General features: G+C 72.6%; 1 protein-coding gene across 2 annotated transcripts; it reads left to right on the plus strand.

Moving 5' to 3' along the window:
- Positions 1–272: 272 nt before the first annotated feature.
- On the plus strand, positions 273–26,534 carry GPC1 (glypican 1). Of its 2 annotated transcripts, none has more exons than XM_072796969.1 (9): positions 273–406; positions 19,988–20,146; positions 21,568–21,959; positions 22,645–22,810; positions 23,366–23,496; positions 23,582–23,701; positions 23,788–23,921; positions 24,201–24,376; positions 24,671–26,534. In XM_072796969.1, exons 2-9 carry the CDS (start codon positions 20,038–20,040, stop codon positions 24,901–24,903), a joined length of 1,461 nt encoding a protein of 486 aa, XP_072653070.1. In that variant the 5' UTR covers positions 273–406; positions 19,988–20,037; the 3' UTR covers positions 24,904–26,534. The 2 variants fall into 2 exon arrangements, with proteins under 2 accessions (XP_072653070.1, XP_072653069.1); XM_072796968.1 differs by lacking the exon at positions 273–406 and adding an exon at positions 1,906–2,079.
- Positions 26,535–26,944: the final 410 nt, after the last annotated feature.

Consider the following 26,944-nt stretch of genomic DNA (forward strand, 5'->3'; position numbering starts at 1 on the left):
GGCCACGCTGCTGTCTGAAGACCCGGAAATGCGCTGGACACCGACCCCGCCCTGAGGAATTTCCCAGGCTCGCTGGATTAAGCGGTGGCAACAGCGATCACCATAACAACAGGACAGAGAGCGCCTCCGGCGGGTTAAGCCCCAGTCCAGGCCCCCGCGGGACCGGGAGGCACGTGGCCGGGGGTGAGCCCCTGGACAGGGCCTGGACCAGTGTTCCTACCCCTCCCCGGGTGGCCCGAGCCAGGCAGGCACGTGGTGTGGAGGGGGGAGGTGTCCAGGTGGCTGAGCCAGGCCTAGGCAAGAAGGAGCAGGCCCGTGTGCGCGTGTGTGTGTGTGTGTGTGTGTAAGCTCGCACACGCACGCGCTCTACAGGGGTCTGTGAGTCACTGACACGATGAGGCAGCAGGTGCGTGGGGAGGGCAGGAGGTCTGTACCCTGGGTTGGGTCCCCACAGCCTCCATACAATGACTCAGTGTCTCTGGGTGAAGGGAGCAGCCTGCGCGGGAGGCAGGCAGGAGACCCCAGGCCCCTCCTGGGGCTGCGGAGGGCCGGAGCCCCCTCCCTGCACGCGGCCCACACCGCTGATGTGTGTGGGGAGCACCGGGGTGGGGGGCTGCTCCTGGCAGGAGGTGAGGCCGGGTGCCCCGTGCCACGCAGCGGGCATCTCTGGGTCCTCCACCGGGGGTGCCCACTTATTGCGTTGCTCCATTTGTGCCAGCGAGGCATCTGGCCTGGCGGCCTGGCGGTCTCTGCGGCCTTAGCCCACATGGCAGGGGGGGGCGGCAGGAGGCCAGGGCGGGGGTGCACGGCTGGGGAAGGCTGGGGAGGAGAGGAGCAGAGAAGACGCGGCCTCAGCTCCTCACCCCCGCCCCGACCGCGTCCCCACTGCCCCCTGCCTCCGCGGGGCCCCCGGCCCTCGGGCCTGCACCCGGCCTCCCCCGCTCCCTGACCTGTCGCTGGCCCCGGCCTCATCCCCTCCCAGGGCGGCCCGCCCCGCCCCGCGACCCGAGCGGGCAGACACGGCCCACGTCGGTCGCACTTGTGTCTCCCCGCGGAGGGGACCCGGGCCCGCTGGCCGGCGGCAACCACCAAGTGGTCGGGGCCTCGTCCCGGGCGGGAAAGGTGGGGCCCGGGGTCCCCGCTCGGCTGCGGCGTCAGAGTGAGCGTCAGGTGCGAGCCGGAGCCGCGGGAGGGGCGCCCGGGGCGCACCCAGGGCGCGGGGAGGGGGCGCGGGGGAGGCGGCGCTGCGGGAGCGGCGGGCGGGGCGCGCTGCCAGGGTGCGGGGAGGCCGGGGGCGGGGCCGGGGCGGGGCCGGGGCGGGGCCGGGGGCGGGGCCGGGCCGGGGGAGCCCCTGATAGGCGCGCGGCGCGCGTGACGTCACGTCCGGCGGGGGAAGCCCTGCCTCGGCTCCCCGCCCCCGCCCCGCCCCCTCAGGTGCAGCCGCCGCCCCGGGCCCTGGGCGTGGGGGGCGCGTCCCCGGGGACCCCGGCCCGGCCCGCGCCGCCCCCTCCGCGCAGTCCCGCCCCCCCCCCCCCCCCGGGCGGCCCGGCCCGGCTGCAGCTCGCCCGCCGCGCCCCGCCCCTGCGCGCCCCGCCCCGCCCCGCCCCGCCCCGCCCCGCCCCTGCGCGCCCCGCCCCGCCCCCTCCGGCCGCGAGGGGCCGGGCCCCGGCAGGGGAGGCGCCGAGCCGGGACTGCGCGCTCGCCCCGCCGCGCCGTGTGCCGCCGACCGAGCGGCCGGACCTCGCGCCCCGCGCCCCGCGCCCCGCGCCCCGCGCCCCGCGCCGCCGCCGGCTTTTGTTGTGGCGGCTCCTGGGCCGCGGGCCGCGCCGGGACCTTGGCTCTGCCCTTCGCGGGCGGGGGCTGCGCGGCCCCGGGCGGGATCCGAGGGCGGCGCGCGGGCGGGCGGCCCCGCCATGGAGCCGCGGGCCCGAGGCTGGTGGCTGCTGTGCGCGGCCGCCGCGCTGGCCGCCTGCGCCCGCGGGGACCCCGCCAGCAAGGGCCGCAGCTGCAGCGAAGTCCGCCAGGTCTACGGCGCCAAGGGCTTCAGCCTGAGCGACGTGCCCCAGGCGGAGATCTCGGGTGAGTGAGGGCGCGGCGCCCCCTGCGCCCTGGACCCTGCGCCCCGCGCCCTGCACCCCGCGCCCCCGCGCCCCGCGCCCCCCCGCCCCTGCCCCCGCGGGGACCCGGAGGGAGGCGGCGCCCCCGACCCCCCCAGGCGGCCCTCGGGCCTCTCGGGGAGCCGCCCCGGCCCGGCCCGAGGCTTCCCGCGGGGCCCCGGCGACGGCAGCCCGCGTGCGCGCAGCCGGGCCCCCCCCCCGCCCCGGGTCCTGGGCGGCGCGGGGCCCCCGCGGGGTGCGGCGCGAGCTGCGCGCGGGGGCGGGGGCGCCGCGACCTCGGCCCCGCGCTCCTGCCCGCGGAACTTGTGCGCGCCGCCGGCCTGGCCCTCGCGCTGCCTCCGGCGGGGAGTCGAGCTGCAGGTGGTCGCGCCTTGGATCCCGCCCAGGGGCCGCGTCTTTTCTTTGTACGAGCGTCGACCCTCCCAGGCATCCTCAGCCCTGCAGCTGCCCGCGGGCCCGCCCGCCCCCTCCCTGCAGGCCTCGGAGGAGCTTTGCCGCCAGCCTGTGTGCGGGTGTGCGGGTGGGGGGTGGATGCAGCGTCCCAGGGACCACCCAGACCCCCCGGCTCCTCGCAGTGGGAAGGCGCGGGTGCCCGGGCGCGGTGGACAAGAGCAGAGCCAGATTCCTCCAGGGAGAGGTGGCTCCCCAAGTAGGGGGAAGCTGCAGGGAAGGGCTCTGCTCTGCTCTGCTGGGATGGAGACCCGCGGCCGGGGGCAGGGGGTGCAGGGGGGCCGGGGGTGACCCGGCTACAGACCCCGTGGGGTCCCTGACCACGCCTTGCTGGGGAGGGGGAGGAAGCCAGCCTGGTCCTGGCCCAGGCTCCGGAAGGTGGGGCACCCTGAGGGCTGCCTTGAGAGATCTTTGAACTACCCGCCCCCCCCAGGGTTCAGGAGAGGCCCCCTCCGGAGGACCCCAAGCAGCCCTTCTGTGTCTCGTTCCGCTGAGAGTTCCTGTGTAGGACCGCCTCTCTGCCGGGACAGCCTGGTGGGCATGCTGGGCGCCGGGGCCAGCACGGGGCCTTGTGCACAGCTTGGTGTGTGCTCCGCTCCCACACGGGCACAGGAACTTTCTCCTGGGTGTCCCTGGCCTTCTCGCTGGGCCCTGCCCCAGCTGCCCCCCGCCCAGCCCCGGATCTCGGGTGGAAGCCTTCCCCCGTGCGTCTCCTTCTTGTATCCACTCCCACTTGGCCGCTGGGTCTTTACCGACCATCCTGAACTTACTCGAGTCCACAGGCCTCTGTCCTGGCTAGGCCGAGAGCAGGGTGGCAGCAGGGTGGCAGCGTCTGGGCAGCTGCCAAGGGCTGGGAGAGAGTGGGGCAAACAGGGCGCGGGGGGAGGCTGAGCTGGGAGCTGGGTCTCGTCCACATTGGGGTGGGGTGCAGTGGATTAGGGGCCCCGTCAGAGTGCATGGTGGTCTGAGTGTGACGGGTAGAGATGGGGTGCTGCGTGTGCAGCTGGGGGAGTAGGTCACCCAGCAGCTGTCCCAGCATCGTACTGGCCGGGGCCTCGGCTGCCGCCCTCCTCGGGACCTGGAAGGCCAGGGACTGTGCCCCCCGCAGGGCTACCGCCCTCCCTGCCTGCGCCCCCTCTCCCCGAGCCCCAGGGCTCCTCCATCCCAGGAGCTACTCTCCCCGACTCCTGTGGCCAGAGCCCCCGTGGGCCTGGAGCTCCAGAGCCCCCCCGGGGCCCAGGCGCCGAGATGAGTGCCAGCGCCACGTGGAGCAGAGGATACAGGGTGACCTCGCGGGGCAGCAGCAAGCCCGAGTCCCCTCCTGTTGCAACTGGGCCCCGCGTCCGTGGGCCAGGCGCCCTCTGCTGGCCCCGTGCGGCACGCGCCTCCGGGGAGCCCCGCCTGGGTCTCCTCTCCCAGGGGCCTGCCCCCCCAACTCCTCCCGCGTGGGGCCTGGGGTCACCCCCCTGGTGCCAACCCCCGCTGACTCAGCTGGCCCAGGCCCCGAGGAGCCGCCGGGAGGCGAGGAGGTGGCGTTGGCTCTGCGGGCGGTGCTTACAGCCTGTGTCCGTCCGGGGACCAGAAGCGACGGTGGGCGTGTGAGTGGGGCGTCAGGGTGCCTGGGGCTCCCGTCCGAGAGCCCGTGTGGTTTCCTTGGACGGCCGTGCCTGGCACTTGGTGCTGACGGCTGTCGTTGTACAGGTGAGGGAGCAGCAAGCAGGCCTGGGGGGCAGCAGCCAAAGGCCGGGGGGCTCCCTCCCTCGGGCGCCCGTGCTTCAGAGAAAGTGAGGGTCACCGGGGTCCCTGTGCCGGGCGCCGGGCAAGCGCAGGGCCCCTGCTGAATCACACGCCCACTGGCACCCCGCCCGCCAGCTTGCTCCTGGTTTCCAGACGCCTCCTCAGCCCCAGCCCGGCCTCCCGACACTCAGTGACCGGCCTCATACGGCTCTGACCCTCCGCGGGGGCGCTGGGGACGGGGACCACCCCTGGCCGCAGGCTTCTCTGCTGTAGCCACGGGGGCTGGTGCAGTGACCGGCGCCAGGGAGGGTCTCAGTGAGCAGCTGGGGACCCACGCAGGTACCACGCTCTGCCGGGCCACGCAGGGTCAGCATGGGGGGAGGAGGAAGGCCTGGACAGAGGAGGGGTCTAGAGGTCCAGCCCCGGGGCTTGGTGCCGTGAGAACCGCTTGGCTGCCCTTCTGCCCTGGGGCTGAGGCCTACCTGCCAGCAAGAGTGGGTCCCAGGGTCCCGTGGACCCCACAGCAGGGACCACCTCTGGGTGCACTGGCTCTGACCTCAGGTGGGGTGGGGTCTGGGGGAGGGTCCCAGAAAGGGCCATCCTGGCTTCACCCAAAGGAACCCACCTGGACTCTGTCTGGGGCTGTGGTCTGCGGGGCTCTCACAAGCCACCGGGCACGTGGCCTGGTCCCAGACCACGAAGTTCTGTGTACCCCGTCCTGTTCAGAAGCAGGAAGCACCCCGTGTGCCCGGCTCGGGTCCCCAGGCGGTCCTCGGCCCCCAACCGCACCGCTGCTCTGTCCCCCCGCCGCTCGAGGACCTGTGGTTTCATCATCCCCGGCTTTGAGGCGGGGGGAAGCCCAGGGGAGCCAGGATTTGACGGGGCCACCTGCATGATGCAACGGTCTGAGCACCTTGCTGGACACGTTGCCACGCTCCTGCGAGACGAGGGGCCTCCTCCCTGGGCCTTGGTTCACGTGACAGTCCTGCTGTGCAAGCCGCCCGCCGCACTTGGCCTCTCTGTGCCTCTGCTTCCTCGCACGCCCCAAGGGGACTAGTCACAAGCCCCCGAAGGTCCCCAGGAGGGGCGCTGGCCCCACGCACTGTGCGGCTGGCCCCACGGGTAACCCCCCTTGGCCCTGCCCTGAGGTCTTTGCAGGCCGTGCAGACCCGTCGGTCAGTGGCGTCCGGCTCTTGACAGGCCTCGTTCTGACCCACACTCACCGCACATCTGCCTGTGGGGTCAGACGAGAGAAGGTCTTCGTGGACCTGACTGACGAGGAGGACGCCCCGGGACGCCACCTAGCCCCCTGTTGACCCCAAAGCCTGTGCCGTTCGCCGCCGCCCAGTCCTGGGCCGTGAGTGTCCTGGAGGCCCAGGCCCTGGGAGACCCCCGCTGCCTCCTCCTGCTGCCTCTCGGGGCCCGGCTCCGTCTCTGCGCCCCGCTCGGAACACGTGCTGACGGGCACCCCCCGCGGCCTCTGATCCGGCCTCCCGGCCTCCATCGGGGCTGCGCTCTGGGTGAATCAGCCCTCCGGTAGCTGGGCCTCGTCCTCCGCCTCGTCCCGATTCCCGTCGGTGGAGGCCAGCTCCTCGGGCCTCGGGGCCTGGGTCAGGTGGCCCCGGGCGTACGCGGGACGGCCCGGCTGTGCGTCGCTGGCCAGCAGGTCCGCGGCAGCGCCACGCCGGCCCCGTCCCCCGGGACCCACGGACAAATCAGGGGCGAGTGAGCCTGGGCGGCGGGGGATGTCCATCGGGCTCCGGGCTGGCGCCAGTTAAGGAACCGCGGACGCCGGAGGTTGACAGGCCTTCGGGGTCACACGGGCCTCCGGGGAGGGGCCTGGGACACACGGGCCGGGCAGCGGGCTGGGCTTCAGAGCCAGCAGCAGAGCACGGTTGCGGTGTGGGTGCCCACGCTCGTGCAAGGACATCCACGCCCACAGGCACGGGTGTGAGCCTGGCTGCAGCCAGGAGAGGGACTCCCCCAGGCCGCCGCGAGCCGGGAGGGCCGTGGGGCGAGCCTCCGCCTTCCCCGGGCCTGGACATGCCCAGGCATCAGGAGGACGGGCTCCTCTCCCGGGCCCGGCTCGGCGCTGCGTGATTTCACCGGACCCCGCGGCCCCGTCCAGCCCCCCTCGCCGGGCGCCCCCCGGCTCACGCCCAGCCGTCGGCACAGCCGGGGGGTCAGGCCGTGCCCACGTTTGGGAGAAGAGCCAGGCTGAGGGCGGGAGGGCTGCAGCCCGAGGCCACCCACCCTAGAAGCCGCTCCTGGCTGCCGCGGCGGCTGGCAGCCTTTCCTGCCGAGTTTGTGAACAGGCCTGGGCAGGGGCCCCGAGCTGCCGGAAGTCTCCGGGGGGCGGGGGCGGGGGGTGCTTCCTCCCGCCCCAGGCTGTACCCCACCACCTTCCCAGGTGGGAAGCCGCGGCAGGCAGGTGTGAGCCAGGGCGGGCACGGCCTCCCCTGTGTCCTCTGCAAGGGGGCGCAGGGCCTGGGCTGTGGTGCTGGGGAGGCTGCGGTGGGGCGCACGCGGGCTCTCCCCGCAGGAATCCCGTGGGGGGGTCTAGGAGCCCTGCGGGGCCAGCTCAGCCCCATCCCCTCCTCTGCCCCTGGCCTCGGGGTCACCCCCTAGCTCCTGGCTGGCTCGCCTTCCTGGCACACACACCCCCTCCCACCAAGTAGGTCTCCCTATGCCCACCCACAGCATGGGGGTGGGTCACCCGCCTCCCTGGGGCCGTGGCCGTGCCGCCCCGCGTCCCCGGGCATCCCCCAGCCACCCACGCTCCGGGGCTCCCCCCAAGCCCGGGCAGGCCTCAGGGGTACGTGACTCCAGGCACCTCCCTCGGGCCAGGCCTGGCCGGGTGCCGGGGGTCGGGAGGGCACCAGCGTCCCCACGGCAGGCCCGGGCCGCGCATACACCAGAAGGTTCTCGTCTGGAAGCTCGGGGTTCCGGTGTGGGCCGAGCAGAGTGTGCCCCGGGCCTCCCCACGCCTCCGGCTGCTGCCCGCCCCGGGCGTCCTCTGTCTCTGCGTCTTCGCGTGGGTTCTCCTCCTCGTCAGGGGCCCACCCAGCTCCGTGGGACCCGGCCTTCCCCAGTGCCGTCCGCAGAGTCCCCTGGGGGTTAGGCCTGCGGCTCGTGGGTCAGGGCCGCCGTCTGGCCCGTGGCAGCAGGTGGCCCGGCCCGTCTGCTCCGGGCTCTTGGGCGCTCTCCGTCTGGCGACGGCGACCTGGGCGCTGGCTGTTCCGTGACCGTGGCGCCCCCCGACGTCTGGCGCAGGCTCAGGGGCCCAGCAGGGAGGAGCGGGAGCCGGCCCACGACAGCCCCGCAGCCTGGCCCGCTCCTCGCCCGCCCCCCGCAGGCTTCTCGGGGCTCATCCCTGGTGTGGGTGGGCTTAGGGACCGCAGGCCCGGGCCCGGCTGCCGCTGGGTCTTTCTCGTCTCCGGACCCCATGACCCTCGACTTTTCCTGGTCAGGGTGGGAGGCCAGGGCTGCAGCGCCCAGCGCCTGCTCGCTGCTGACCTGCCAGCACCTGGGGCCCGGTGGGCACTGAGGGGGCCGGCCTGAAGGGCCCGTGGGGTCAGGGGGCCTGGCTGATGTGGTCGTGACTCAGTGACGCCGCTGTTCCGTGGACGGGCTCAGGGTTCCCTGCAAGCGGAAGCCCCACCCTGGCAGGCGCCGAGCCCCCGGGTGGAATTTCGGGGGGAGGGAGGGGTCGGGGAGCCCGGAAGCGGCACTGGGCTTGGAGAGGAGGCCCAGGACGCACAGCTGGCTCCTGGCACGGAGGCCCCGCTGAGGAGGCGCTGCTCATTTGTGCGAGGTGCTCCCTGGGTTCCGGAGGCTTGGCCGGGTGACAGGGCGGCCCCGTGGGGCTCCGTCAATGCTGCTCCCTTGCCATCTGCCCCGACCTCGGCGCCCCCAGGGGCCCAGAGCCTGCCAGACCCCGCCTCCCCGCTGCATCTCGCAGGAGGCACCAGGGTGTTGCGGACCCCCGGGTGGGGGCTGAGGGTGGGAGGACAAACCAGACTCGCACCGTGGAGTGGTGCAGGGCGAGGGCCGGGGGGCCTGGGGGTGCTGTGAGTGCGCCCGGGCACCCGCAGTGGACCTGAGGACCAGGCCGGAGGAAGCGGGCTGGAGCTGGAGCCCGGCTGGGCCGTCCTTCCCACCTGCTGGGCCGTCCTTCCCACCTGCTGACGCACCGTCCTTCCAGGGGTGTCTGCAGGGCGGCCGGAGGGCTTCGTGTGTGGGTGAGAAAACTGCACCCCAGAAAGGGGTCCCCGAGTCCTGTCCCCCAAGTGCTGTCCGGCGTGGGTGCTGGGTACCTGAGAGGGGTGCCCTGGGCGGAGCGGGGATGGGGCAGGCCATGCGCACCTGCCTCGATGGGGGGCACGGGCGCTGTCCCGTAGGACGCGGTGCGAGGCTCTGCTCAGCCGAGGACAGAGCCGGGGGCCGAGGCCCCAAGGCTGAGGGGTTCCAGCTGGCAGGGGCCGGGGAGCCCGCAGGCCACGTGAGGCCCCGTGACGGCCCTCGTGAGCGCGGACGGCAGCAGGGCCTCCCGAGGTCAGCGCTGGTGGTGCCGAGCCTGTGAGGGATGCAGAAGGCTGTCCCGGGGGGCGAGGCCCTCCCCCTTCCATCCGTCCCCACCATGTGCTCACCTCTCCCACTCCCTGGAACACGGAGGGGAGGAGCCGTGGGCTCAGCCTCCCAGAGGGTCAGGGGCTGGTGAGAAGCTCGGGGCCTCCAGACCGTCCCACACCCGGCAGGCCACTGGCCGAGACTGAGCCTCGTCTGCACCCCGGCTGCTCCTCCTGGGACGGCGGCGGTGCTGCCAACGCCGGGGGGACGGGCCAGTGTGACTCCCTCCCTGTGGGCAGCCGGGCCCTGCGCGGGGCGCCCCCCCGGGCTCCCTCCCCGTCAGCACCCGAATCGGCGCAGGTCGGAGGCCTGAGCATCGACCTGTAGGCAACGTCCCCAGCGCTGGGCACCCGCCTCCTGAGCCTGCGTGTGGCCGTCCGCGCGTGTCCTCAGTGCCCGGCGCCAGGCGGGGCCACGTGGGGCCTCGACACTCCCGACACTGCAGACGAGGGACCCGGGGACGGGCACCTCGCTGTCACGGTGCATCCGGGGGGCCGGGGGGGCCGCCGCAGCTCAGACACGCGCAGCTAGAGCCGCGGGCCTAGATCGGGGCTGTTCCAACCAGGAGCAGTTACCCTGGGGCGTGCTGGGGTGGCCAGGGACCCTGTGAGGAGCGGGACGCCCTGGGCAGCTAGGAGGCGGCTTCCGGGAACGCCAGGAGCTCCTCTCGGGAAGTGCTTGATGCCGGGCTCTGGGCGAGGCCGGGGGGGCTTGCGGGGCACAGGGGAGGGCGCACCGTCGGCTCTGCGGCCCCGCAGCCTTGTGGGGGGCGGGGGGCGGCTCTGGAAGGAGCGCCTAGTGGTGCACGGACCCCGGCGGGAGGGCAGGTCGCCCACGGCTGGCGTTGGCCACGGGTGCGGGGAGGCCCAGGGAAAGGCGACCGCGGCCGAGGAGGAGAGGACGCCTGTGGTCGTGCCCACCTCCTGCCAACGTGTGGCATGTTCTGGGGCTGCGAACGCGGCCACGATGGGTTCCCAGTGTCCGGCACGCGGGCGCCCGTGGGAGCTGCTGCTGCACCCGGGACGCGTTACACCTGCGGCAGGTGCGGCTCCGAATACCTGTGGGGCGCATCGCAACCTGGAGATAATGGGGTGGTGGACGTCCCCACGCCGCAGATTTCTCTCCTTGTCTGCGAACCGTCACGCTTCACCTGGCGTCCTTCGTGGTCCTCTGCGTGACCCTCGACTCCCTAGACACCCCGAGGAGGGGCCGGCAGGCTCAGTGCCCGGGCACGGGGCGCCGGGAGGAGGATGGGCAGCGTGTGCCCCAGGAGGGCCTGCAGGGGCTGGGCGCGGGGGGGCGGGCAGCTGCGGGCGACGGGGTTGCCCAGACCTGGGTCCGTCCACGCGGCCTGGGGAGCTGAGCCCCTGCTGCTCGCCAGGGTCTGGGTCCCTGCGGGGAGACGGCTGGCGCGGGCCGAGGGTCCCAGCCTCGTGCGAGCTGTGGCTTTGTGGGCCGCACCCACGCGTGGTGTTTCGTGAGTCGGGAGTCAGGCGGCGTGTGAGTTCAGACACTGCATGAGGTTCACAGTCGCGGCCCTGAGCCCGGGCTGCAGAGCCGAGACCCCTCCCCGCGTGGGGTACCCGGGACCCCTGCCCCGGGCTGTGCCCCGGCCCCACTTTCTCTGGGACTGAGACTTGACGGCAGAGGTCCCGGACATTCGGTGCTGGCGGCCTGGGGGGGTGGGGGGAGGACGGCAGGAAGGCCACGAGGGGAGGGGCTGCCGGAAGGAGGGGGGCGCAGGGACCCGGGCCCTGCAGGGGCGGCCTGCTGGCCTGACAGGCAAGGCCCCTCCCCCGGCCCAGGGCCGCTGTCCCTTGAACCCAGTGCCCATCCTCGGTGGCCATCACGTTAGGAAAGCCCAACACCCGGCCCGCTGGGGATCGAGGGCCGGCTCCGCAGTCACTTACGGGGGGACCCCGAGCCGGTGAGTCACCCTCTGCGCCGTGGGGCGCTGTCTGTAACGGGCTGGAGGCAGGGCCCGCTGCGAGGGGCCTGGTGGGGTCAGTGCACCCGTGTGCCCACCCGGGCCGTGCTGCGGGCGCCCACCACGGGGACAGGCCTTCTGTCGCCAAGTCCAGGCTTCCGGAGGGGGCCATGGGGGAGGAGGCCCGGCGGGGAGTGAGGACCCGGGACGGAGAGGAGGACGCTGGCCTTGGTCAGGACCCACTGCCGCTTCCTTCACACCCTGGGGGGAGGGGGGCTCAGCTCCCTGCCTGGCCTGCCCTGCTCGTGGGTAATGAGCCCTGCGGGGAGAGCCGGTGAGGGGTCATCCCGGAGGACAGCCCGTGACTGGGGGGGCTCGGCAGGGGGCAGCTGGTTTTGTGCAGAGACCCATGGGTGGGGAGGCTGCAGAGGGCAGCACGGACCCCGTGTAGAGGTTGCAGGGGGTAGGAGATGGTGGGGGCAGGACCCCGCACACCGTCCACCTGCAGTCTGGCGGCCTGCACTGGGGGGCCTCTCCTCACGGGGGGCGCGGGGCCCTTACCAGCATCCCTGCGGCCCCCCTCTGAGGTGGAGCTGGCCCGTCCCCTCGGCCGTCCGCTCCGGGACTCCCTGGGCAGGGCCATCCCGCCCGTGTGCAGAGCTGTGGTCAGTGCCATCCGCCCACTGGCTGGGGCAGGGGCAGGGGCCGGGGCACTGGGCACCTGGGGAGCAGGTGTCCCCGTGTCTAGAGGGGCCTGGCCCTTCGCTGATGCCTGCAGCTGGAGCGTCCCTGAGAAACTGAGCTGGAGGAGCCGGGGCATAGGACGCCCCCCAACATCCCCCTGCTCCCAGGACCCGCACGAGGTCGAGGTTGCACCTCTGGGGAGCCGAGCCGGCGGGCAAACGCTGAGGCCGCCTGGCCCAGGTCCGGGAGCCCCATGTGTGCTCAGCAGGGCTGATGGGGCGTCTCCGGTGGTGGGTTCGTGCTCCTGGCAGGAGCGTCCTCGCAGGCGTCCCCCCCCCCCAGCAGCGCTGGCCCGGCCTGGCTCTGGCAAGTGCCCCGGGAGAGGCCCCCTGACCTACCTGGGACTCCCAAGCTGCCGTTTCCTCCACCTCCGTGAGGGCAAGGGGCACATGGGCCCGCGGCATCCGGCAGCAGGTCCGAGACGTCGAGCATGTCACGTAACGTCTCCCGGCCTCAGTTTCCCCATCGGCAGATGGGGACCAGCGTTCCTTCTTGTTGGTGGAGATACTAGGTCCTGCCTTCTCTGAGGACATTGGGGTTGTGGGTCTGAGGACCCCCGCGGGGGACGTGCAGGGAGGCCCCACCCCGTGTAAGGCCTGCCGGGGTCCGCAGGTGGAACTGTGGGTTCTCCGGTTACACTGGCGTCCGGGTCACTTACGATCTTACCGTGCGGTTCTGTCCCGAATGATTTGAAGCAAATGATAAATCTTGGGGAAGGTGTGTCCCCCGGATTGAGTGTGAGGGTGTTGCAGGTTTGGGGGGGGCGGAGTGCTTGCTTTTTTGGTGCTAAAATATGCGTGAAGAGTCCTCACCTTAGCCACTTCCTTCCGGGCCGAGGGCCGTCAGTGCACCCCACGGCCACCAGCGCCGTCAGAGCGGAGCCGTCCCACGTCCCCCAACTGAAACCGTGCCCCCGCCCCTGCGCCTGCCCCGCTGCCGTCCCTGCCCGCTGTGGGGACCCCACATAAGCAGAGGCGAGCGGGGTTTGCTGTGCCGGGTCCGGCCACCGTCACCGGCGTAACCTTCCAAGGTCGGGGTTCGTGTGCGCCGTGAGGGCCACGCCGGGTCCCGTCTCATGGACGCGCCACGTCGTGAGCGCCACCCGGCCCCCCACACACGCACACTCGGGTTTTTCTACCCTTTGGCCGTCGTGGGGACGCAGCTCTCAACGGGACTGTGCAGGGTCTGTTCGAGTCCCTGCGTTCAGGTCTTTGGGGCCAGATCCTTATACACTTAAAAATTAGGCAGTTTATCTAAAATTCTAAATGTACCTGTGTCTGTACGTGCAGCCCCTCGCTGGGGTGGCGAGAGGGCAGGGGCGGGCGGAGGTGCTGGCAGCCTCCCAGTCACAGGGAGGAGACCGGACCCCCCAGGACCCCCCAGGCACAGGCCGTTCTGCAGAGCGAGCCCGCTCCTGCCTCAGCTCCGCCCGCCTGGGAGGAGTCCCCTGGGCCTGGGATCAGGGGAGGTCTTGCGGCTGGAGAGCTGGGGGAGGCCAACAGTGCTCAGCGGCACGGTGGGGGGCCCCCCCCCCCGAGGGCCGGGCATCGCCCCAGGTGGGAAAGAGGGGGCTGATCCTGACACCCTGCACAGCACGCAGCGGCTCCTCCATCTCCTGCGAGGTGCCGGGCTCTCCGGACGAACAAGGGAGCCCTTGTGGGGAGCAAACGCACCCCGAGAACCGCCCCCCGTGGCACCCGCGTGCCACTGGCCCTCCTGCTGCCTCTGGGGAGGGGTCAGGTCACGGAGGTCTGGAGCTGCCACGCTGGGGCCGCCGTGGTCAGCCTTGGATGCCACCACGGACAAAGAGTCTCTGTGCAGTTTCTTCGTACGCATTTGTTTATTGACCCAGGTCTGGCCTGGGTGCTGGGCAGGGGGGCAAGAGAAGGGAGGTGGGGGCTCCCAGCAGCACGTGGAGTGGCCCTCCTGCTGCCAGGGAGGGTGGCCAGTTGGGACTTGGGGAAGGCCCTGGCGGCGGAGGGGGGGGGGTCCCGGTACTGAGCAGGTGCTGTGGCCCCGAGGGACCTGGGGAGGCTTCCTGGAGGGAAGGCTGAGGGGGGCATTGAGAGGGCCGGGCAGGGGGAGGAGCCGACATCCAGAGTTAGGGCAATGGCAGGTCACAAGGTGCCCGGGAGCGACGGGCTGGGATGCCAGGCCGAGGCTGGCCGTGCCTGTGGACGTGGCTACCAGGCTTCGTGGGCAGTGGCTGGGTCCGAGGGGATCGGCCAAGCCCCCTGCCCCTCCCCGGCCGTCTTGGCAGCCCCCGTATTTATGGGGCCTGAGCTGAGAGCAGGCCCAGGTCGCCGTGTGCCCACAGGCCGTCCGCTGGAGGGTCTGCTCGGTGTCCCCGCCCAGAGGAGTCTGTGCCACCTCCGCCTGTGGGGCATTCAAGGCGTCTGCAGGGTATCCACGGGGGACACATCCGAGAGGCTCTCGGCGCTGCAGCCGCCCCTCTGCTGTTCCGTGTCGTTCCCTGCGGACTTGTCACAGGGCGCCCCCGGCTGCCCCGGGCCCCAGGGGAGGGCGGGCACTCCGGCGGGATAGCAGGGCTGTGCGGAGCCACCGCCGCCCAGCTCCCAGCGGGGACTGGCGTGTGCACGTGCCCATGGCAGCGTTTCAGGCCCAGCCTTGGCCGGAGGGGTGAGGCTCCAGGGGGCACTCGGCCCTGGGCCCCAGGAGAGCCAAGACCTGAGGTCACAGGTGGCACAAACCCCTTCGTCCCGATTCATTCTGAGGCCATGGCAGGAGCTGTGAACCTTGAAGCAGCCCTGGGGAGGCCGGGGCGAGGGCCCCACTGCCTCACCAACCCTCCCCAAGCCTGGCGCCCACTGGGAGGTTCCGAGCGGGAACCAGGGCTTAGCTGTGAAGCCGCCACTTCTGGGGTCTGGGTGGACAGCGGCCCGCCGGGCCAGGCTCTCCGTGTGCAGGCTGGCTGAGGGCGGGTGGCCCGAGCGGTGAGGGTGGTGGTGTCCCGTGGGGTGGCGGCCAGCTGGAGGCGAGGCCAGGCCCAGGGCTCCAGGGAGTAGGGGCTATTGGTGCCGTGGGAGGGAAGGGTGAGGCACAGTGTGGGACGGTGGGGGGGGGGGAACGGGCTGGGCGCAGGGCCTGAGGGGTCAGGTCGCTCGCTGTGCCCCAGGGGGAGGCCCAGGTCGCGGAGGTCAGAGGCTGGGCTTGGGCCTGTGGGCTCCCTGGTGGTGGCTCTGCGTCCAGGGGTCCCCGGGGGGAACCTGGGCCTGCGCACCCCGACCCCGTCAACATCCTGGGAGGGCCCGGGCGCAGATGGGGAGCCGCTCCGGGAGGGGCCGGGCTGGGGGCGCGGTTCCCGGGCCGGGGAGGCGCGTCCGCGCGCAGGAGCAGAGCCGCGAGCCGGAGCCGGGCGCCGGGAGCCGCGCCCTCGCCGTGCGCGCCAGCGCAGCTCCTCCCCGGCTCCCGCCCCGCAGCGCCCGGCCCGAGTGCGCGCCGCCCGGAGCGCCCCCGCCTCCGCCCCGCCTCCGCCTCGCCTCCGCCTCCGCAGCCCCGGCTCCCGCCAGGCTTCCGCTCGAGCCCTCCCACCCCCGGGCCCTGCCCTCCGCGCCCCGGGCGCCCCCAGCCCCCGCCGGCCGCTGCGCCCTCGCCAGGCCCGTGCGCTCCCCATCCCCGCCGCGCGCCCCGCACCGCCCACGCCCGCGCCCTTCCCCGCGCGCCGCCCGCATCCCCGCATCCCCGCATCCCCGCGGCCGCCCGCCGCTCCCCGCCCCGCCGCAGCCCCCCTCCCCTCCCCTCCCCTCCCCTCCCCTCCCCTCGGGCTGCCGCAGCCCCCGCGATCCCGCCGCCGCCTCCCCTCCCCGCGCTGCCGCGCCCACTGCGGCAGCCCCTTCCCCGCCAATCGCCGCCCGCCTCCCCTGCGCCCCGCCCGCGCGCCCCCCCGCGCCCCCGCGCCCCCGCGCCCCGGCGCCCGCCGCGCCCACTGCACCAGCGCCGGCCCGCGCGCCTGCAGCTCCGACCGAGCTCCGGCCCCGGCTCCGCTCCGGCTCCGCTCCCGCCCGGCCTTTGTTCCCCGCCCGCCAGCAGCCCCTCGCGGCCCGGGCCCACCCGTGCACCCACCCGCGGAGGAGGCGCCCGGCGGTGCCCCTCGGCTTTGGGTCCCAGCGCGCGCGGGGGCTCCTTGGTGACACCGTCATTCGCCTGCAGTGGTGGTGGGGGCTCTGGGTGGCGGGTCCCGGGCAGGGAGGCCGGCTGGGTGGGAGGCAGGAGGGGTTTGGGTGCTGGTGACGTGCCCGCAGGGAGCGGGTAGGAGATGGTGGCTGGAACGTCCTCTGCAAGGTGGGTCTGCGGCCAGCCCTCTGCAAGGAGCCTGGGCCATCCTCTGACGGGGCCGGTCGGGGGCAGACGCCTCCGTGGGGAGAGGTGACAGGAGGGTGTGGAGCGCGGGTGTGGACAGCACCCCAGGACCTTCCTGTGCTCCGTGCCTCCCACCCTGGGCAGCTGCTGGACGTGCCAGGGGGATCCTGTGGCCACTGCAGCTGCACGGGATCCGGGGGCAGGAGGAGGCAGTTGTCCAGAGAAGAGGATTGCTTGGGGACAGCCATCCGCGCCTGCCCACCCCCAGTCCACCAGCAAGACCCGGAAGGTCCAGGACCGAGGGCAGGGGAGGTGGGCAAGCGGCCCCCCCTGCTCTTCCAGACCTGGGCCTCTCACCTGGTGGCGTTGGCGCCTGGAGCTGTACACGCAGCCCAGCGCGGGCTGATTGTCTACAGCGAGTTAGCGCTCGGGGGTGGCTGGGTCGGTCGGTGCAGAGCATCGGGGATGTGGCTGTGGAGACGGGTTGAGCCGACGGTCTGCATCCTCTGGTGTGAGCCTGGAAGCTTCTGGAGAGATGGGCTTGGCGTGGCGCCATCTTCCCTCTGCAGTCTCCTTGGGAGGGCTCCAGCGCCACCAGTCACAGGTGGCTGCCAGGCTGGGCCTGGACACTTGAGGTCTGTGTCCGGCGTTGGAGGTGCGACCACTGCCGGGGCGGGGGTCTTGGGCTAAAGCACGGGGGTGACAGTGCTGGTGATGGTGGCTGCTGGGTGGGGACGCTGTCGGGAGGCTGCTAAGACCGGACAGCTGGGGGCAGAGGCTCAGCAGGTGGCAGGAGGGCGGGAACCTCAAAGATGTTAAGCCCCGGACCGTTGGGGCTGGTGAAGAGAAGTCGGGGATCTGAGGTGACCCCAGGGGAGAGGACAGACATGTGGTCTGCCGCCCAGGAGGAGAGGCAGCTGCTGCTGGGGTTAGGATGTGGGGGCAGGGAATTTAACCTGAGGAGCAGGGGCAGAGGGCATCTGGGACTCTGGGCGCAGGGCCTGGGGGAGAGGTGTTGCAGGGACTGGGGTGGGAGTGAGCCGTCCTCCCTTTTCCCCCCCAAAACACCTGGATTGCCGGTGGGAGGAAGTGTCCTACCGGCTAAGGAAGGGAGAGTTCTGGAAGGATGTGGATGTGGCCAGCTGTGGCAAAACCAGGGAGAAAGAAGGGGTGGTCGCTGGCCAGCTTGCGGGGGGGGCTCAGTGGGAAGAGGGGACCCGCGGAGGCCTCGGGGTGCCGGGGGAGCATTCCCCCTCCTGGCAAGGCGTCGCTCCCCTGCAGGCACCGAGCAGAGGGGAGAGGTGGGCGTTTGGGGGCCGGGGGGTCTGGGATGCCAGTACCGGGATCCGTCGGGGTGGATCCCACGCTGCCGGGGGCTGGGAGCTCGCTGTCGCGCCCGGCGGCCCCCACCCCAGCTGGCTCCGGCCAGGGGGCGCAGGGGGTGCCCCGCGCAGCCCCCCGCCCCCGGCCATCGGATGGCGTGCGGACCCAGGCCGAGCGGGCCGGGGCGGGCAGGAAGGGAGCACGAGGCGCCGCGTCTGCCCGCAGCCGCCTTGGGGGCCGCTCGGCCCAGCCCGCCCGGGGCCTCAGGCCGGCGCCCGGGCTCTGGCTCCGTGTCTTCACTCCCGTGTGTCCGAGGAGGGAGGGAGGGACGGGGGCTGTGCTGGGGCAGCCGGAACAGCGCAGGCCTCCGGGCGGCTGGACGAGGGGGCCGGGCGGGGCGGGGGGCCCCGGGGCGGCCGCTGGGGGGTGGCGGCCTGCTGCCAGCGCCAGGGAGCCCCCGTGTCCCCCCGGGTTTCGTCCTCACCTCCGCGGCTCGGCCGTCTGCTGTCTGCGTGAGCGGCAGGTTCGGGGCGGGGGTGTGTTCCCCTCCCGGGCCCGAGGGTTCGGGGGCAGCAGGTCACAGATGCTGTCCCCCGTGGCCTCCGAGTACCTACGCTTTGGCAGCCCGTGCCCGCCCGGCCAGCCTGGCCCCGGTGCCCATCACGGCAGAGCCCCGGGTGCCCCGCAGAAGCTCCAGGCAGGCACCTGCCCCCTGCCCCAGGCCACACCCCCCGGTTCACCTCCCACCCCACCCCCCAGCACCCCTGGGAGCCCGGCAGGCAGAGGATGCTCTCCCCTCCCGGCCTGTGTTGGGGGAGGGAGCTCAGGTTCCTCCTGGTTGGGTGCACAGGGACCCCGTGGAGGGGACCCTCATCCTGCGGGTGTCCTGCCTCCTGCTGGTTCAGGGCCACACGTCAGTCGGCAGAGGCCCCTGGCAGAGAAGGATGGCAGGTGTCCTCAGGCCCAGCCCTTCCTGCCTGGAAGCACCTGCCCCCACCCAAGAGAAGGGGCACAGCGATGTTGGCAGGTGCCTCCTCTGCATGAGGCCCCCGGGAGCCAGGCCCTGACCCTTGACCCCAGCCGACCCCCGCAGGCCCTGGGAGTCCCGATTCACGCAGGGGGCAGGTCTCAGAGCCCCGCTGTCACACCCGCACGGACCTCAGGCCCTCCCGGAGATGGGCACAGTGGCCTGTCTACCCTGAGGTCGGGCGTGTCCCACAGTGGGGGGATCAGAGCGTCCCTCAGGCGGCCCCGCCAGCATCACTTCCAGGCGCTGGGAGAAGCAGTGGTGGTGCCCGGGCCAGGTGCAGGGCGCAGGTGTCCGAGCCCCGGGCACCTGGGGCCCTGGGGGAGCCTCAGGCACATCTGGGAAGGGGAAGAAGAGGCTGGTCTTCTTGCCTCTGCCCTCTCCCGTGCCCCCCACACCTCCCCTCACCCGCCACATGCCACCCGGTGCAGTGGCCTGCGGGCCGCCCCGCGCCTCCCGGTCACTGGTGGGCACGGAGCCCACACATGGCTTCCGCTCTCTCACCTGCGGGGGCCGGAGAGACACCCCACCCCGTCTGACCCCCGGTTCCCACGGGCCCTTTGGGCCAGTTCAGCCTCAGGATAATTAGGCCTTTGTCGTGCCCCCCACCCAGCGTCTACCCGGGCGGCCTGTGCCCTCCAGGCTCTGACCCTCCCCTGCCTCAGAGCTCCGCCCAGGCCGCTGGGCCCTGTGAGCCCTCCACCCGCCCCTGTGCGCAGCAGACCCGCCTCCACTCCCACTGGGGTCGCCGGGGGTGGGGCCCGGGGGCAGGGAAGGGGGGAGGGGCACCCCCGTGCAGGTGGCGCCTTGGGTGTGGGACCTGAGGGAGCAGCTCGGCTCCTCCCTGCGTCCTGTGCGCCGGACAGGGAACCCAGTCTCTGCGGGCCTCAGTTTCCCGGTCTGTAGAATGGATCCCAGCATCCTCCTCAGAACCGCAGTTGTGAAAGCAGCACCTGTGCGTTCCTGGAGGAGCTCCCTCCCGTCCCGCACCCGCCCCCCTGCGCGGGCAGCCCCGAGTCCGCTGGGCTGTGTGGCCTCAGCACCTGTCTGCAGCCCCGGGTGGAAACGTGGGTGGTGCGGTGCTGTGAGCGGTGCTGCCCGGGAGCCAGTGCCCGGGGCTGCAGCAGGAGGGCTGGGGAGGGCTTTAGGGCGCGGAGGTGCGTCCAGGCCCCGTCCTGACCGGGTTAGGCTGCCCCCCCACATGCAGGGCGCACCTCGTCGGTAGCCCCACCCGGGCCAGCCGTTCTCCCTGGGAGCTGCGGCTCTGGCCTGGCATGGAGGGAAGGAGGCTCTGGGTGTCCTGGCATGCCCCTCGGGGGGCCCTTCCTCCCTCCCCATTCTCAGCCTGGGCCCCGGCAAGGGGCGCCCTGCAGGCCGGGGAGCTTACCCCAGGGGCCCAGAGTCTGGCAGCGCCGCCCTCTGCGCACACCCGGGGCCCTGGGGCAGTTCTGCTGGGCAGGGCCCCCCGATGGCCCTCCTCACTGCCTGGTGGGGGGGGGGGGCTGGGAGGAGCCAAGGGGGGCTGACCTGGAACATCCCTGCGCTGGGGCTCAGCCCTCCACACCCCTGCCTTATGCCCACCCCCGTGTCCTGCCCAGGCCCGCCCCCTGCCGGAGCCGTGCCCCCTCCCAGCGTCGCCGTCCATCCCCACCCTGCCCAGGCCCCACCAGCCTCCAGGGCGCCCCCGTTCCTCACAACAGCCCCTCCCCACAGGAGAGCACCTGCGGATCTGCCCCCAGGGCTATACCTGCTGTACCAGTGAGATGGAGGAGAACCTGGCCAACCGCAGCCGGGCCGAGCTGGAGACGGCCCTCCTGGACAGCGCCCACGCCCTGCAGGCCACCCTCGCCACCCAGCTGCAGAGCTTCGATGGTGAGCAGGCACCGGGCTTGGGGACCACAGGCAGGGACACCTCCCCTGGCCAGGCAGGAGCAGGAGGCTGCCCGCGGCGAGGCCCACGTAGGGACCCACGGGGCCAGGAGCCAACTGCGGGCACCCTCGTCCCCCCGTGCTGGGCCCGTAGGCGGAGATCAGGACCATCCCTCCATCGGCCCCTCGGAGGGGACCCTCTTGCTCTAGAGGTGCCTCCTTGTCAGTGGCAGACAGGGACGGGCCCTGCCCTGGCCACCATGGGGGCAGCGGCCTGAGGATGGGCCCGCCCGGCTGTGGGAGCAGGAGTCTGGGGCCCCGGGGGCGGCCGTCCTGTCTCCAGGGCAGCTGCCGGGGGCGCCCCTCAGTGCCTGACTCTCACCCGGTCTCGCACCAGGTCCAGGCAGACAGCCAGTGCCCTGGACAGCACAGAGTGGGTTGGCGTAGTCACGTCCACCGCGGTCACGTCCAGGGAATGGCGGGGGCGCTGGGGTGGGGCCCCCGGGAAGTGACCTCTGAGCTGAGATCGGAGCCGGAAGTCTAACCGGAGGGAGAGGGTGCGTCTGCAGCCGACAGGCCCGTGACCTCAGCCCCCGACTCGGGCTCACCGTTGCACGACCGGGCTCCCAGCCAGTGCGACAGCCTCAGGCCTTGGCTGGGGTAGATGGAGGGGAGCCCCCACCCCCTGGCCACCGGGGTCCTGCGGCCTACGCAGGGAGGGTGGCCGTAGCTCTTGGGGACGGGTCTGAGTGGAGGGCCTGTGTGGCCACAGACTGCAGTCTCGCTGCCAGAGGGGGTGGGTACTGTTCGGGGGCCCCGTGCTGGGCACAGAGGGTACAGGGGCATGTCCCCAAAGCCCCAGAGGTCTGCTGCACCTGTTCCTGCCCTGCTGGAAGGCTTCACGCCCCGGTGGTCCCTGTGCACATCCCAAAGACTCAGGGGATCCTCCCCAGGCCCTCAGGCAGCCCAGCTTCTGGGGGACACAATGAGAGCTGAGGCTTCCGGAACCAGAGGGAGAGCATCTAAGAGAAAGACGGAGAGAGGGGGCCAGACGGGGCCAGACACTCGGGGGTAGGAGGAGAGAGCAGGAAGGCGGTGGGTTCCGCACCTGCCCCCCGGCTCCGAGGATCCTCCTGGCCCCCTTCCAGGTGATCCCAGTAGGTCACTGACGCCCTGTGTCCGTCCCCAGCTCAGAAATGTCAGCGGGAGGCCCTGAGACCCAGGAGGGCTTTTGCACCTTAGGCCTCGGGGGCGGGGGAGGTCTCGAGCGCCCTGGGGGCGCCTGGGGCCCTCGCAGCCTCTGCAGCCTGGGCTCCGAATCTCCCGGAGCAGCAGGGGTCCCAGGAAGAGCCCCGAGTCCCCCTCGTGGCCTCACGGGGGGGCAGGAGGCCCCGAGGCCTCACGCCCACCTCCCCGGGCCCCAGATCACTTCCAGCAGCTGCTGAACGAGTCGGAGCGGGCGCTGCAGGACGCCTTCCCCGGCGCCTTCGGGGAGCTGTACACGCAGGGCGCCAAGGCCTTCCGGGACCTGTACGCCGAGCTGCGCCTCTACTACCGCGGCGCCAACCTGCACCTGGAGGACACGCTGGCCGAGTTCTGGGCCCGCCTGCTGGAGCGCCTCTTCAGGCAGCTGCACCCGCAGCTGCTGCTCCCCGACGACTACCTGGACTGCCTGGGCAAGCAGGCCGACGCGCTGCGGCCCTTCGGGGAGGCTCCGCGGGAGCTGCGCCTGCGGGCCACCCGCGCCTTCGTGGCGGCGCGAGCCTTCGTGCAGGGCCTGGGCGTGGCCGGCGACGTGGTCCGCAAGGTGGCCCAGGTGCGCGCAGCGGCCCGGGCTCCCGGGATGCCCCCGCAACCTTGCCCCCGCCCCCGCCGCCCCCTGGGCCCTGGGGCCTTCTGGCCGTCAACCTGCCGCGGCCCCGGGGTGCAGACAGCACGCCGCAGGGCTGAGCTCTGATGGGGGCAGCCGTCCGTCCCATCTTCGGCGGGCAGGGCCCACGCAGGACGGGGAGGGAGACGGGCGGGGGGCGAGATGCCCAGAGGACTGCAGGGGCGGGGGGACTGGAGCCGAGGGTGACATGCTCAGAGGCCAGAGCAGGCTGGGTGGGGCCCGCGTCTTTGAGGACCAGCAGGCGACCTCCCCGCCGGGGCCCACGGGAGCCACCTCTCCCTCCGGCTGCCGCCACAGTCCCCCCATCTGCGTGGCAGGGGGGTACTCCCGTTACCCCGGAGGCTCAGTCACAGCCGTATCCTGGGGAATCACGTGCCGCGATGGCAGCAGTGATGAGGACGAGTGACCCCACAACTGGGAGGCCTGCGTGACCATCTGAGGACAGACAGGGTCCCTGAGGAGGGCTGGGGCCCGGCGGAGGGCGCACGGTGCTTGGGGCGGAGCTGCGGCCTCCTGACCTCTGCCCAGAGCCCCTGCCCCCTCCCACCCCGGGGCTCCGTGGGGGGCGCGCACACCCGCAAGGCGGGGCTCAGGCTGCCTCCCTCCCCAGGTGCCCCTGGGCCCTGAGTGCTCCAGGGCCGTCATGAAGCTGGCCTACTGCGCCCACTGCCTGGGGGTCCCCGGCGCCCGGCCCTGCCCCGACTACTGCCGCAACGTGCTCAAGGGTTGCTTGGCCAACCAGGCCGACCTCGACGCCGAGTGGAGGAATCTTCTGGGTGAGCCGTCACTGAGCTGCGCCTGAGCGGCCCGGGGCCCACGGGGGGGTGGAGGGGACAGAGCCAGGCCGGACCGCGGGAGGGGAGTGGGCCCGGGGTCGAGGGATGGGGAGGCTGCGGCGAGCAGAGCCTGGTATGCAGCCCCGTGGGGTCGTGGCTCCTGGCCCCCCCCGGGGCAGGCGCCCCACTGCGCGGACACGCAGCACCTGTGCGGGCCGCCGGCGTGGACGCCTGCTGGCACGTAGTGGGCCGCCCCTGACCACATCAATATACGTGTAACGTGGACACGTCACGATGGGAGTCGAGCCAGCACGTGTGAGCTCGCACACGCCCACGGTGGGCCAACTCTGTACGTGCCAGCACGCGCCTAAGCTTCCGTACACGTGCGTTCAACATAGATACACGCCAACGCACGTAGGAGCTGACACGTCACGCCCGGACCCCTGGCGGGCCGCGAGTGTGCACGTCAACCCCCGCCTGAGCCCACGTGTCGACAGCGGGTGGCTAATGTGTGTGTTCACAAAATGTGCGTGCGCGTGTTCGTATTTGTGCCAGACTCCATGGTGCTCATCACCGACAAGTTCTGGGGCCCTTCCGGAGCAGAGAGCGTCATCGGCGGCGTGCATTTGTGGCTGGCCGAAGCCATCAACGCCCTCCAGGACAACAGGGACATCCTCACCGCCAAGGTGCGGGCAGGCGGGGACCGTGGGCGTGGAGGGGCATCCACGTGTGGCCTCGTGCCGCTCCAGGACCCCTGTGCTCTGCCCCCAGGTCATCCAGGGCTGTGGGAACCCCAAGGTGAACCCTCAGGGCTCCGGACCCGAGGAGAAGCGGCGCCAGGGCAAGCTGGTGCTACAAGAGAAGCCTCCCACGGGCACGCTGGAGAAGCTGGTGAGCGGCCCTCAGCCACCGGGCCCTGGGTGGACGGGGCGGGCGGGCCGAGCGGGGCGCCCCATGGCCTGACCGCTGCCCTGCAGGTCTCGGAGGCCAAGACGCAGCTCCGCGACGCCCAGGACTTCTGGATCAGCCTCCCCGGCATGCTGTGTAGCGAGAAGATGGCCATGAGCAGCGCCAGCGATGACCGCTGCTGGAACGGCATGGCCAAAGGCAGGTGGGTGCCGCCTGGCTGACCGCAGGCTGGCCGGCCCTGTGGCCTCACCCGGGTCCCCAGCCTGGCCCGTGGCACCAGGTGCTGCATGCACAGGGCCATGCCCGACCCCGGACACGCAGCAGGACCCAGCTCCCTGCAGCAAGCACCACGCTCAGTGCATCCGCTCCCCACTCTGGGCTCCTGGCAGGCCCCCAAAGGCCACGGGGGTCTCAGGCATGCCGGGGAAGTGCCCCTCTGCAGGGAGCGGGCGGTGACCCAGGGCCTGTCCTCGGCCCCCAGGTACCTCCCAGAGGTGATGGGCGACGGCCTGGCCAATCAGATCAACAACCCCGAGGTGGAGGTGGACATCACCAAGCCCGACATGACCGTCCGCCAGCAGATCATGCAGCTGAAGGTCATGACCAACCGGCTTCGCGGCGCCTACAGCGGCAATGACGTGGACTTCCAGGACGCCAGTGCGGGCAGGGCCCCCGGGACCGGGAGGCGGGGGCGGGCGGGCTCGGGCACAGAGGAGGGACCCTCCCCGGTCCTGGGCTGCTGCCGCTGCCCAGGCGTGGACGCCGAGCACCCCGCTCCACACGCACCCCAGTCCCCAGGGTGTGCATCCGGCCCTGGCAGGCCCCGGGCGGGTCGGGCAGCTGTGCTCGGGGTGGGGCCGGCATCGCCTGGCACGGGAGGCCCCCGGGGCGGGGTGCGGGGCGCGGGGTCCACAGCGGGGCCAGCCTGCTGGAGCCTCCTCTCCTCCCCAGGCGACGACAGCAGCGGCTCGGGCAGCGGGGACAGCTGCCCGGACGACCTCTGTGACCGGAGGGTCAGCAAGAAGAGCTCCAGCTCGCGGACGACCCTGACGCACGCCCTCCCCGGCCTGTCGGAGCGGGAGGGCCAGAAGACGTCGGCCGCCAGCTGCCCCCAGCCCTGCGCGTCCCTGCCGCTGCTGCTCCTGTCCCTGGTCCTCTCGGCTGCCAGGCCCACGTGGCGGTAACTGCCCCAGGCCCCAGGGACCGAGGCCAAGAACTGACTTTGCCAAAACGCAGAACAGATGATATTTAATTCTCCTCGGCCTAGAGGCCCCGGGGCAGGACAGGGCGGGGCGGGGGCCCCCCAGCCCCGTGACTGCGCGGGGGTGGGGCGGGGGTGCCGCTCCCCCCACCCCCGCCCCGGCCTGGCTCCGCCCGCCACCCTGGCTTTTAATTTTGTATGAGGCCCTCAGGTCAGCCAGGAACAATGTCCCCAAAAGCCATGTATTTCAGGGACCCGGGGGCTGCCGGGGGCCACGTCCCGCCTGCCCGCCTGCGCCTGCGCCTGCCCCAGCTCCCGCTGGAGAGCGCGAGCCTGTGCCTTCCTCTCCTGCCTCCTCCCGCGGGAACTGCCAGGCTCCACGGTCGGGAACCGAGGCCCACCCCTCGGCGCCTCGGCATCCCGGGGGGGCCTCGGGGTTCTGGCCTCCGGGGTGCAGCAGGGCCCTTGAGATTATGCATGACGCCTCCAGACTCACCAGGGCCCCGCGACGCCGCGCCCCAGAGGCCTCCGCGCCGGGCGAGTGCCAACAGGAAGGCAGCCTCGCCCACCAGCGCGGGTGGACCTCGTTCCTCCCCAGGACCAGCCGCCAGGGCCCCGGGGCGCGCAGGTGGCCGCGGTGGTCACGCCCTGGCGCATCAGGGCACTTGGCGGACCTTCGTGTGAGGATGGGGGTGCCCACCCTGGCCATCCCAGGAGAGCAGGCCGGCCCCGTGTGGCTGTGGGCACCCCCTTCAAACGCGGGCCCCACGCCTGCACCCTAGGTGACGGCCGCTGTGCGCAGGTGCCGCCCGCCCACGCCGCTGCCTCTCGTCCCCACAGCCCGGGCTGACGCGGGCGGGGCTGGAGGGGACACCTGGCCCTGCTGACCAGAGGCCCGCCTGGGTCCCTCCTGGCCGGCGGCTGCAGTGGGGCGGGGGGGGGGGGGGGGCGGCGCTTTGACAGTTAAGGGCTTTTCCAAACGTACATACGTTCACACCCGTGTTCTACTTGTTCACCCGGAGCTGGGGAAGGCTGGGGCTCCCCACACCTGGGGCGCCCCTGCTCACTCAGGCTGTCGAGCCCCCCGGCCCCGGAGCTCCCTCCCTCCCAGGCCCTTGCTGCTGGACCCGGCCAGAGAGGGGCTCGGGCAAGGGGACCCTCGAGGGCCGGGGGGTGCTGAGCCCCCGTGGCCAGAGACGCAGTCCTAACCAGCACCCGGGCCCGACGAGGCCCCTTAGCACTGCTTTGCCTTGCCTCTCACGCTGCTCAGGGCCCCCCGCTGTGCCCCACCAGGCCGCGCAGCCCCACGGGCACCTCCACCCCGTCATAACCCTGCTCGTGCCAGACCAGGGCCCGGGCCTGGGGCCTCCTTCCCCGTAGGTGACGGCCCGCTGGACTCTCAGGGGCTCGGGGGCGGCCGCCCGTGCACCCGGACGCCAGCATTTGGCCACATGTGGACCTCCCCCCGGGGGCCCGCGCTGTACCTGCCTGAGGGGGTGGCCCCGGCACAGTCGCCGGCCGGGCGGTAGCCAGGCCTGCTGTGTCCTGCTGCACGGTGTCGACTGGCGTCATTTGCTCTTGAGTCCTTGTACGAATAAAAGGTTGGAGAGCTTGTGTGGCCGCCGTGACCCATCCTGCCCAGCTCGGGTGAGCACGTGCCGGCGGGCTGTGCGCAGAGGACGCGACTCGGCTCGCGGGGAGGTGGGTGGGGACCTGTGGTCGGCGTCTCCACTTCCCTCCTGGGCCCACGCACTGCCCGGGGAAGCAGAAGGCCAGGCCCGCCCGCTGTCCACTGCCCTGCTCTGCACTCCCGTCCCGATGCATGGCCTGGAAGGTTCCGGTTCCCGCCAAGCAGCCTCAGGTGCCCAGGAGGCCAGCGCCTGGGGACCGGCATTGTCCCGGCTGGACGTCCCGATGGGCCGTGGAGCCCTGCTGCCTCGCCAGGGCAGCCACCTCCTGCCCCACCGGCTGCCCGGCCGCCTGGAGTCCTGCATCATAACTGGGGCAAGCTGCCAGCCTCTCCC

Source organism: Canis lupus, chromosome 24, assembly GCF_048164855.1.
Source record: "Canis lupus baileyi chromosome 24, mCanLup2.hap1, whole genome shotgun sequence".
Taxonomy (NCBI): Eukaryota; Metazoa; Chordata; class Mammalia; order Carnivora; family Canidae; genus Canis; species Canis lupus.